At 34.7% G+C, this 12,959-nt stretch overlaps 1 protein-coding gene across 1 annotated transcript in view; it reads left to right on the plus strand.

Annotated features, from left to right (window-relative positions):
• Positions 1-12,959, plus strand: part of myo15ab (myosin XVAb) — a 59,094-nt gene that overhangs the window by 25,269 nt on the left and 20,866 nt on the right. Inside the window, 8 exon segments of the mRNA XM_067402745.1 lie at positions 440-570; positions 681-776; positions 878-1,113; positions 2,809-2,987; positions 7,807-7,879; positions 8,364-8,558; positions 8,643-8,758; positions 11,975-12,063. Coding sequence (XP_067258846.1) covers positions 440-570; positions 681-776; positions 878-1,113; positions 2,809-2,987; positions 7,807-7,879; positions 8,364-8,558; positions 8,643-8,758; positions 11,975-12,063 — 1,115 coding nt within the window.

The following is a 12,959-nucleotide window of genomic DNA, read 5'->3' on the forward strand; positions in this document are numbered from 1 at the left end:
CTATTATTATCATTGTTAAAGCTTTATTAAAAACCTTTAACCTTATTTATCAAACTGTGGCACTTTTTATGCTACAGATCTGAATGATACCTCAAATCATGCCACTGGTTGAAGAGATGTGCTATTACCTTTCTGAGCGATCAGATTTATCTGTCCAGCAGATGATAAAAATGAATTGAAAATCAGCTCTTTTGAATTGATCCAGAAACCCTAACAACTCAGGGTTATATAAGTAAAACTTGTATAAGTTATAAAACTAAAACTGGAAAAAAAAAACTAAAAAACCTAAAAATAAAAAAATAAAAATAAAACATTTTTAAAAAAAAAAAAGTCAAAAATTAAACTTTAACACATTTGTCACATTTGAACATCAAACAGGGCATTTCTTTACATAATAATTTTGAAATAATATTAAACCTTTTGCCTTTTTTGTTTTTAGCTGGTAGGGAACGTCATTCAGACTGCTTGGCTCTGGTTCAGGCTCCTAGAATACAGACAGACCCCCAGCTCACTCTTCCACTGGACATCAACAACTATTTGATGACCAAATATATACGCACTCATTTCAGGGTGAATGTCCTGCATGCTAACGCACACATATGCATAATACTCACAATTCACTCACATTAAGGAGATAATGCAGTACATTTTGTCTATATTTTTTTCTTTCTTGTGAGTAGGAATTGCAGTTTGGGATGCTAACAGCACCGCTGGAGAACTCACTGACCCGTCTAGTAGACGATCTGAAACAGGATGCTCTAGATGTGTTTATACTGGTAATGTTACGTTTAGCATAAATCCAGTCTCATTATCAGTCACACTTTGTAACTCTCTTGGCAGTTTGTTGGTGAATTTTCATATCTGTTTTGGTTTTCAGATTTTGAGGTTCATGGGAGATCCAAACCTGAATGGAGCTCAAGAAAACCTGTTTGGAAATTACATCATTCAGAAAGGCCTTGCCACTCCACCAATCAGAGATGAGATCCTAGCGCAGATAGCCAATCAGGTGTGGCGGAATGAAAACAGCAGAAATGCAGAGAGAGGTTGGCTGTTGATGGCTGCCTGTTTGAGTTCCTTTGCCCCATCTGAGAAGATGGAGAAATATCTGCTAAAGTGAGAGAACACACACATAACACACTCTACCATTCAAAAGTTTGTGAACAGTAAGATTTTTGAAAGAAGCCTCTTATGGTCACCAAGGCTGCGTTTATTTGATAAAAAATACTGTAAAAAAATACTGTTAAAATTTTAAATAACTGTTTTTTCTATTTTAATGCATTTTAAAATGCAGTGTATTCCGATGATAGCAAAGCTAAATTTTCAACATCATTACTCCATGTCTTCAGTGTCACATGATCCTTCAGAAATCATTCTAATGGGCTGATTTGCTGCTCAAGAAGCATTACTTGTTATTATCAATGTTGAAAACAGTTGTGCTGCTTATTATTTTTCTGGAATCTGTGATACTTTATTTATTTTAAGGATTCTTTGATGAGTAGATATATTTTAAATTACAATATATATATATATATATATATATATATATATATATATATATATATATATATATATATATATATATATATATATATATATATATATATATATACAGTACAGACCAAAAGTTTGGAACCACTAAGATTTTTAATGTTTTTAAAAGAAGTTTCGTCTGCTCACCAAGGCTACATTTATTTAATTTAAAATACAGTAAAAAAACTGTAATATTGTGAAATATTATTACAATTTAAAATATCTGTGTACTATTTAAATATATTTGACAAAGTAATTTATTCCTGTGATGCAAAGCTGAATTTTCAGAATCATTACTCCAGTCTTCAGTGTCACATGATCCTTCAGAAATCATTCTAATATGCTGATCTGCTGCTCAAGAAACATTTATGATTATTTTCAATGTTGAAAACAGTTGTGTACTTTTTTTTTTCATGATTCCTTGATGAATAGAAAGTTCAAAAGAACAGCATTTATCAGAAATACAAAGCTTCTGTAGCATTATACACTACCGTTCAAAAGTCTGGGGTCAGTAAGAATTTTTATTTTTATTTTTTTGAAAAGAAATGAAAGAAATTAATACTTTTATTCAGCAAGGATACATTAAATCAATCAAAATTGGTAGTAAAGACATTTATAATGTTACAAAAGATTAAATTTCAGATAAACACTGTTCTTTTGAACTTTCTATTCATCAAATAATCCTGAAAAAAAATATTGTACACAAATATTTTGTACAATTATACACATTAAATGTTTCTTGAGCAGCAGATCAGCATAATAGAATGATTTCTGAAGGATCATGTGACACTGAAGACTGGAGTAATGATGCTGAAAATTCAGCTTTGCATCAAAGGAATAAATTACTTTGTGAGATATATTCAAATAGAAAACAGTTATTTTAAATTGTAATAATATTTCACAATATTACTGTTTTTACTGTATTTTTATTTAAATAAAGCTTTGGTGAGCAGACGAAACTTCTTTTAAAAACATTAAAAATCTTAGTGGTTCCAAACTTTTGGTCTGTACTGACTATATATATATATATTTTTTGTGTGTGTGTGTAATGATGTAAAAGCCTTACCTCTCACTTTTAATTCTAATGCATCTTTGCTAAATTAAAGTATTAATTTCTTTTTTTTTTTTTTAATCTTACTGAACCCAAATCAAATCACATCACTGATGCATATTTTATACAACAGTGCAATGCAATAAACGCTTTGTTCAGGGACATGGAGCTAGAGCCAATGTGAGATTTAGCACTTAAATAACTGTCTCTCCCTCTGTCTCTGTCAGATTTGTGTCAGACTATGCTCTGAATGGCTTTAAGGCACTGTGCCAACACAAACTCCTCCAAGCCATGCAGAAATCTTACCAAGTCCCTGAAGCATCTCGAACATACCCTCCATCCCTGCTGGAGTGGACTGCCACCCGCAAGAAAGCACACATGGTTCTCCAGGTGCACTGTTTTGATGGTAAGACCCTGATAATGTTTTCTTACATGTATAACTAAGTAAAGAGGATTATCGTACACAGTGAACAAAACAGCATAGTTTCAAACTATGAACAAAATCGCATATCAAACTATTACTGGTTTTTGTCATCTTTTGCTGTTCAGACTCATTTTGGATGGTGCCACATTACTATACTTCACATGATATGGCTCAAAAATTCCTCTCTTAAAATTAGAAATAACACTAAAATAAAACTAAAACTAAAACTAATATGTTTTCCATTAAGTGCAACACATGTTACTGCTTCAAAAAAATTTACTTGCATGGCATAACCACCATAGACTGAGGGGTACACATACCTCCTCAATTATTAAATATGGCCAAATTGTTCCAAAGTTGTCCCATATTCTAACAGCACTCATCAATGTCAAAATGAGATGGCAATGAACTAAAAGAAGGCAGGCTTTACTGTTCACAGAAGCCGAGCAAGAATTGCACACTGTAAAACCCGATAAGTTACTGTAACTCAGACCATTTGAGGAAACTGATTGCCTTAAACCATTTAAGTTTTTAAAACCAATAAGTAAGAGTACTCTAAACTCATATACATTAAGTTAAATTTACTTATATTTTAGTGTTTGTTTAGTCAATTATTAGAGTAAACCCAACTTTAAGATTTTAAGTTATTCCACTCATTCAGTTTAAATTCAGGTAACAAGTTGGTAACATTGGTACAAAGCAATGATGACAGAACAGGAGGTGAAATGTCAGTAGCTAAGCATCTAACATTTGACAACTGTTTTACAGAACAACCGGAAATAGTATCCAGTGAATTTGGCCATTGAATTGAAAATATAGGGTCTTCATTTACGTGATTCGTAACTGAATGTGACAAGACAAGAAATATTAATGGAGCTGTTTTTAGCATATTAGGCATATGATTAAAGGTGCCATAGAACGTCTTTTTAAAATATGTACTATAAGTCTGAGGTGTCCCCTAAATGTGTCTGTGAAGTTTCAGCACAATATACCCCAAAGCCTAGATTTTTTTTTTTTTTTTTTTTTTACTGCCTATTTTGGGGCATCATTAAATATGCGCCGATTCAGGCTGCGGCACCTTTAAATTCTCGTGCTCCACGCCCCGGAGCTCGCGGTTGCCTTAAACAGCATAAACAAAGTTCACACAGCTGATATAACCCTCAAAATGGATCTTTACAAAGTGTTCGTCATGCAGCATGTCTAATCGCGTAAGTATGGTATTTATTTGGATGTATTACATTTGATTCTGAATGAGTTTGATGGTGCTCCATGGCTAAAGCTAACATTACACACTGTTGGAGAGATTTATAAAGAATGAAGTTGTGTTTATGCATTATACAGACTGCAAGTGTTTAAAAATGAAAATAACAACAGTCTTTGTCTCCGTGAATATAGTAATAAACGATGGTAACTTTAACCACATTTAACAGTACATTAACAACATGCTAACGAAACATTTAGAAATTTACAAATATCACTAAAAATATCATGATATCATGGATCATGTCAGTTATTATCGCTCCATCTGCCATTTTTTGCTATTGTCCTTGCTTGCTTACCTGCATAAAGTCTGATGATTCAGCTGTGCACAGATCCAGATGTTAATACTGGCTGCCCTTGTCTAATGCCTTGAACATGAGCTGGCATATGCAAATATTGGGGGCGTACATATTAATGATCCTGACTGTTACGTAACAGTTGGTGTTATGTTGAGATTCACCTCTTCTTCTGAGGTCTTTTAAACAAATGAGATTTATATAAGAAGGAGGAAAAAATGGTGTTTGAGACTCACTGTTTGTCATTTCCATGTACTGAACTCTTGTTATTTAACTATGCCAAGATAAATTCAATTTTTAATTCTAGGGTACCTTTAAGATTTAATGTGTGCATGTTTTAAAATAAATCTTTGTAAATAGTTTCAATTGTTTACTATAAATGCTGTCTAGGCAGCTCAATTGGTTTTGAAACAATGCTTCAAGATGACCTGAGGTCAGTTCAATGTTGATTCAGTTCAGTTCTGTGTAAAAATCATCAACTATGATTCTAGTTCAATTCAGCTATAAGAAGCTCTACAGAAGGCAATAGTGCTGAATAACAGTGTTGATGTTGTAAAATTCATCAGTTATGAAACAAAGTCTATTCAGCGATAAATCTATTCAGTTTGAGTTTTCTTCTCATCTAATAGTGTCAGTGCACTCTCTTTCTCTCTCTTCAATTTCCTGTCCCCCTTTCTGCTGTCTCTCTCAGATAATGGATGTTAATGTCAGGTCAGGGATGCAAATCAGGACTGGTGTCATCTGTCCATCCTTTCCTCTCATCTATTTAATCTCTTCTTCTGTCATTCCCTATATCTTTCTTTCAGCCTCTCCTCTTTCATCTAATCTTGCTCGCTCTCTCTGTCTCTCCGCTTTATTTCACTCCTTCTCTCATCCAGTTACACTGTCTCTCTGTCCTCGCCTGTTTGGGCTGGAGCAGATTAGTAGATATGTGATAGTGTGTGTGTGTTTGGATTGTGTATGTGGATGAGTGTGTGTGTGCTGCTGGTATAGATAAGATGGTCAGTCAGCATTATCTTGACTACTCTTTCCACCCGTCAATTCTTTTACAATTACATAACCATTACAAGCTACAGGTATTAATGACCTCTTATTGGAGATTTTTCTCCTGTGTATTAGTCATATACACACACTGATGTCCCAAAACATTATGACCGGTCACAGGTGAAGAGAACATTGTTGTTATGTTCTCATAATCAACGTGTTGGATACAGGAGAAATGGGCTGGAATAAAGATCGGAGTGACTTTGTTAAGGCAAGGTGACTGGGTCAGAGTATCTCTGAAATGGCAAGGCTTGTGTGTTGCTCCCTGTCAGCAGTGGTGATAATTTACCAACAGTGGTCCAAGGAGGAACAAACCACAATCTGGTGACAGGGAGTTGGGTGCCCAAGGCTCACCGATGCATGAGGGCAACAAAGGCTATCCTATCTGGTCTGAGCCAACAGAAAGTCACACAAAATTTTAATGATGGTTATAGGAAGAATGAATGAACAATCAGAGTGCCTATGGTGACCCCTGTCCAGCGTCAGAAGCAACAATGGGCATGTGAACGTCGGAACTGGACCTCGAAGCAGTGGAAGAAGGTCACGTGGTCCGATGAGTCCTGCTTTTTTTTATATCACGTGGATGGCCAAGTATGTTACCTGGGGAAGTGATGGCAATGCACTGTGGGATAACGACAAGCCGGTGAAGAGACTGTGATGCTCTGGTCAATGTTCTGGTGGGAAACATTGGTTCCGGCCATTCATGTGGATGTAAATTTGGGAGACCAGGTACACCTCTTCATGACAGTGGTGTTCCCTGGTGGAAGTGGCCTCTTTCGGCACTCTCATCATTTAACCCACAATTTAACTAAAAATAATAAATCATGGGAGCAAATTCTTAATTCATGGCCATGATTTTTTCCTTTTTGGGCAGCAGGGGTCATATGTGTTAAATGGACTCACAGATATGGATTATTTTTCTAAAAAATGTGTTCATTTAAAGAAAGAAAGTGGCATTAATGCAGGGTATCCGCACCAAATGAGAGTAGAATCAGCGCTGAAACGTGTTACTAGTTCGGTAACATTTTTATGAATGGTGGTGAGAATTTAATATAAAATTCGAAACGGCTGTCATGTAATAATAATAATAGTCTGACGCGCTGCATACTCGATTATTTTCGATTAAATGCTACTTTGTTTGTGACGTTTAAATTTGCATTTGGGAACACAACATTCGTCATTAGAATTTTTAATTTTGTTTTTGTTTACAAAGAGAAGTTTCAGTGTCACATGATTCTTCAGAAATGCTTAGGCCTATTTGCTGCTCAAGAAACATTCACTATTTATATTATCAATGTTAAAATGCAGTTTTTGCAGCTTAAAATTTTTGTAAAAATGTTACAGAATATATCTATTTAATAAATGCTTTAATAAATAATATTTTTGATAAATACATGTAATATAATTGCTGTTCATTGAACTTTCTATTTTTCAAAGAAAACTAACAAATAAAAGGTATCACCATTTCCACAAAAATATGAAGCAGCACAACTGTTTTCAACATTGATAATAATTAGAAATGTTCCTTGAGCATCAAATCAAATTGATGATTAATGATTTCTGAAGGATCATGTGACACTGAAGACTGGAGTAATGATAGTGAAAATGATCACAAGAATAAATTACATTTTATAAAATATTTTTTATAAAATATAGAAAACCTTTTTTTATTTGTACAAATATTTCACAATGTTGCTGTTTTTACTGTATTTTTGATTTAATAAATGCAGCCCTGGTGAGCGGATGAGACTTATTTTAAAATAATTAATAATTGTTTGCAAACTTTTTGCAGGCACTTTAATAATAACAATTCTATTAATACATTTAATATATTATATTATTATCATAATTTTTAAATTATGCTTTTTATTTTTACAGAACAATAGTATGTATTATTACAATATATGACATATCTTTTAATGTGATAAAATATATATTTAAAAAAAAAAAAAAGAAAGTGCCTGGGGGTTATGTATGTATGTATGTATATATGTATGTATGTGTGTGTTTCCATCGCAGGTTTGGTCTTAATTTCATGTAAGGTGGTATTAAAAAGGTCTTAAAAAGTCTTAAATTTAACTTGTTCATATCTTAAGATACCCTGTTAATGTGTAATCCAATTTGTGTACTATAATAACAGAGAGACTTGGGTTTTGGGCTTTTTCGATTTGAGCCAGTATTATTTGACTGTCTCTTTATAGGTGTCTCTTTCCTGTGTCCTGTCCACTCCTGGACCAATGGAGAGGGCCTCGCAGGAGACATTCTACAACACAGGTGAATTTTTTTCACTGAATTTTTAGAGATTTACTTGACAATACATCTTAAAGCTGCAATTCTTTACACGACCTTTACACAGATTTTTTCCCAGAATCACAGTCTGAACAAGTGGAACTAGTTGCCGAAAATCAGAGACAGTCTGCAGATTTTTAGGTAGTTGGAGTTGACAGATTTTGCAGAAAATGACGTGGTGTATGATGGGTACAGACTCAGATTTTTTTAGCTTCAGACTTTGATTTCATCCAGTTTGGGGATTTCAAACATATTTGATATTTTCAAAACACATACTGTATTCATTTGTCATCTCCTATCAATGAGGCACACGTTTCTGCGCGAGTTTGTTGTTTTCAGAATTACTTGAAAAATATATTAGTTTGTGATCCTCTGTCGTTATTCTCGGTAACCATTTACAAAGTCGGCAAGTATAGGATGCCTAGTATGTTATCTAGTGTCAGTAACTTTGTTAACGGCCATCCTGCAGGGGCGTGTCCTCTGAGAGTCGATGGGGTTGGTCCGTTCTGATGAAGGAGTTGGCGCAGTGGGTGGAGTTAGAGGGTCACGATTTTGTTCTCGATCTGGTGTGCGACCTGGAGCTGCTGCCAGACTTCCCTAAACAGAAAACATACTTCATTATCTCTACTGAAGACCCCAGCAAAGCACGACCTAACGCGAGCATGTATGCATCTCAAAATATTTTGTTGTTTTCCCACATTTCAGCTGTAGTGTTGTGACAATGTTTAATACATACGTTTGTATGCAGAAGTCTCTTTGGCAGTGGATTTGAAGAGGATGAGGAGGGGCCGCTCTCATATGCCAACCGAACGAGCGCTATTGCAACCAACAGCCTACCGATTTCTGAAGGCCACTACAGTCTGGGTAGCCTCCTTTTTCAGTCTTTTAAATTAAGCACAACATACACTTGTTCCTAAGTGAAAAGACATAAAGTCATTGACCCTTCCCAATCTGATTGGCCAGTGATTGTTATTCCACCAATAGGCCTAGTGGTCTGTCTCATGAGTCATGAATAACCGAGCATAACCTCAAGAAACACTAAACTACAGCCCCTGCTTTAATCAGTAGCAGATCTACAGCCCTGCATGTAGAGTAGAATCAGATACACACAGAATGGCTAGATTACATACAGCTAAACTAACCCTGATTGTGTTCATGTAACCTTTCTGTTTACATGTCCAGAGGATGAGTAACATTATACAGGTTTTAGAGCTCTTGCAGGGGTGAATGTTCAGGTCATTGATCATTAATAATGTTTTTGAGGCAGTGGTTTGTTCTACCAGTGTTATTGTCTTGGCATATATTGATTTGATGTGATTTTTAGGTTAATGAACACATGAAAAATGTTCTCTGACCCTCTTAACCATTTTTTTCCTCTTAACGGGTTAGTTCACCCAAAATGAAAATTCTGTCATTAATTACTCACCCTCATGTCATTCCAAACCTGTAATACTTCCATTCATCTTCTGAACACAAATGAAGCTTTCTGTCCCATAGACAGCTACACAATTGAAACTTTGCCACTTCGAAAAGTTCATAAAGAGACCGTAAAACTAATCCATATGCATTGAGCGGTTTAATCCAAATTTTCTGAAGAGTAACGATCGCATTATATGATGAACAGATTGAATTTAGGCTTATATTCACATATAAACATTCATTAACTCACACATCAGTTGTGGTAAACAAAAGCTCAAGCAAGTTTGCTTGACGTGTGAAAACCATTGAGGTTCATTTTCATGTGTTACGCAGCACGTTTGAGCTTCCAGAAGAGGTTTGTTCTCGTGCTTCATTCAGGTTCAGTTGAGCTCCTGTTTATATTCACTGATCAATGTTTATATGTGAAAAAACCTAAATTCAATCTGTTCATCATAAACTGCGTTCCAATTTATTATGCAAGTGACATCAGTAAAATTTCACTACAATAAACATTCAGATTTTAGTTTTTCTAAGAAAATGTTTGTTTGTTTATTTATCCATGTCTTTTTAGATAACTGGTATCAATCTCAGACAAAATAATTTGCCAGATCTATGGAAACCCTACTTAGAGGTTTTTCCACATTATTAAGCAACTCACAGTTCTCATGCAATATGGGGAGGAAGAAAGATCTTTCTGAAGATGAAAAGCATGAAATGGTGCAATGTTGTGCAAAAGGCATGAAAACAACTAATATTGTGTGAAAACTGAATGGAGATTATTAAATTATCATAAGATTTGTGAGTGATTTAGAGCACAGCAGAACTCAGTCAGATAAAGGCTTATTAATGAAAGTTCCTGTCAAAAAAATTAATTATATTGAAAGGGCAACTATAAAAAAAAAAGCCAGTGTTGAGCAGCAAACAGGTATTTGAAGCTTCTGGAGTCTCAAGAAGCTCTCCATGCAGGCTGGCAGTTGTGCGTAAAGATGCATTTTAGCCACCACTAACCAAACCTCACAAAGAGAAACATTTACAGTGGGTGTAGAAATACATTTTCAAACAGTTTTATTGCTGTGGTGTTTTTTTGCAGCATGGGATAGTGTGTAGTGCATTGTATTTCAGAAAGCACTATCCTCCTTTATATACCATAGCTGAAAATGGCCAGTTATGAACTTCACATATCTTGCAAAAGTCATTTTAATACCCTCAGAGACCCGAAAGGCAAATTCCATCTCACTTCCCAATATTCCAGCCCAAATCATCACCCATCAGCTCCTTGCTGACGTCGCAGTCTTGTTGGAACATGGTGGCCATTCACCAACCATCCAGAAATCCATCCATTTAGACCATCCGTTGTAGTACGGCATTAGTCAGTGAATAAAACTATTTAAACATTAGTCTTCATGTATTTCTAAACCCACTGTAAATGTTTCTCTTTGTGAGGTTTGGTTAGTGGTGGCTAAAATGCATCTTTATGCGCAACTGCCAGCCTGCATGGAGAGCTTCTTGAGACTCCAGAAGCTTCAAATACCTGTTTGCTGCTCAACACTGGCTTTTTTTTTATAGTTGCCCTTTCAATATAATTAATTTTTTTGACAGGAACTTTCCTTAATAAGCCTTTATCTGACTGAGTTCTGCTGTGCTCTAAATCACTCACAAATCTTATGATAATTCAATAATCTCCATTCAGTTTTCACACAATATTAGTTGTTTTCATGCCTTTTGCACAACATTGCACCATTTCATGCTTTTCATCTTCAGAAAGAACTTTCTTCCTCCCTATATTGCATGAGAACTGTGAGTTGCTTAATAATGTGGAACAACCTCTAGTAGGGTTTCCAGAGATCTGGCAAATTATTTTGTCTGAGATTGATACCAGTTATCTAAAAAGACATGGATAAATAAACAAACAAACATTTTATTAGAAAAACTAAAATCTGTATGTTTATTGTACTGAAATCTTAATGATATGTCACTTGCATAATAATTTGGATTGCAGTGTATAAAGCAATCGAGTCTCTTCAGAAAATTTGAACTAAACCGCTCAATTCATATGGATTAGTTTTATGATCTCTTTATGAACTTTTTCAAGTGTCAAATTTTTCCATAGCTGTCTATGGAGGGACAGAGATCTCTTAGATTTTATCAAAAAGATCTTCATTTGTGTTCTGAAGATTAACGAAAGTCTTACAGGTTTGGAACAACATGACGGTGAGTTAATAATGACAGAATTTTGGGGTGAACTAACCCTTTAACATTTTTTCGCATATGGTCATGTGACAATGTATTAAGCAATGTAAAATTCAAAACTTGCTGTTTTTACAGCTTAGTTATCAGAATTGATAGTTTTCTATTTTAATATAGATTAAAATGTGATTTGGCACTCAAGAAACATTTTTTATTATTGTCAATGTGGAAAACAGTTGTGCTGCTTCCTTTTTTGGAAACCATAATATATTTTTAGGATTCTTTATCCTTGCTGAATAAAAGCAAACTGACCCCAAACTTTTGAACAGTAGTGTATCTTGGGATGTACTTGCTTCTTAGGTAAACTCAACTTGTTTTAAATAAATGTACTGCAAAACAAAATGATGATTAAACATGAATTCCTGTTACCACTTCACTATCTCTCTCTCCTCTGTCTCTTTCTGTCTTTTTCAGACTCAGAACCATCCTATGATGCCACTCAGCGTGGGATGGACCGTTATTTGGACAGCCTCTTTGACCCAGTTCTGTCTGATGGAACTGGGGTACGGTGACACCTGACAAATGTCAATTGTGTGTAATAGAGAGCGAGAGTATGAAAGATTGCTTTACAGGGTTACTATACTTCTCACAGTCTCATTTATGTGAATGTTGATTGCGGGTTTGAGTGTGTGTTTGGCTGCGCTTCCTATGATCGTTTTACACAGAGCACTAGGAAAAAAGTAAGCAAATGAGGGTGTAATTTTTTAATGAGGCTTATCCCACATGCAGAGAGAGACGGAGACCAAGAGTCATGCAGCAAACTACACACACATCAATGAGATTTCTCTAAATTAAAATCTGTTATAGAAACAGATTAAAACAGTAAAAGATCACAATTTAGTTTAGGGCCCAATTCCCACTATTAACTTTTGCCTCAGTAAACTCCTAATTACTGCTTATTATTAGTTAGTAAGGTAGTTGTTAAATTGTAGGTATTGGTATTAAGGGATTTAGAATATGGTCATGCAGAATAAGGCATTAATATGTGCTTTATAAGTATATAATGAATTTATATAATGAACAGCCAATATCCTGTAATATGCATGCTAATAAGCAACTAGTGAATAATGAGAATTGGACCCTAAACTAAAGTGTTGCCCAATAAAATATGTTAAAGTATAACAAATACATTATAATGTAAAAGTAAAAATAAGTTGTTTACCTTCTTTCATGGAATGCAAATGGAGCTTTTAGGGTTTATTTTTTTATTTATTTTTAGATCGTATTAAAGCGTAAAACAATTTTTTTCACAATTTGAACCTGAAACTAAAATATGATACTAACAGGAAGAGTCCTAGTCAGCCAATGAGGATGTTTAACCTTTACAGCATGAAAACAATGAAAGAATCTGCAGATACAGCATAAACAAGAGACTTATAACTCAAAATAAACTGTAATG

The sequence above is a fragment of the Chanodichthys erythropterus genome, chromosome 12, assembly GCF_024489055.1.
Source record: "Chanodichthys erythropterus isolate Z2021 chromosome 12, ASM2448905v1, whole genome shotgun sequence".
Taxonomy (NCBI): Eukaryota; Metazoa; Chordata; class Actinopteri; order Cypriniformes; family Xenocyprididae; genus Chanodichthys; species Chanodichthys erythropterus.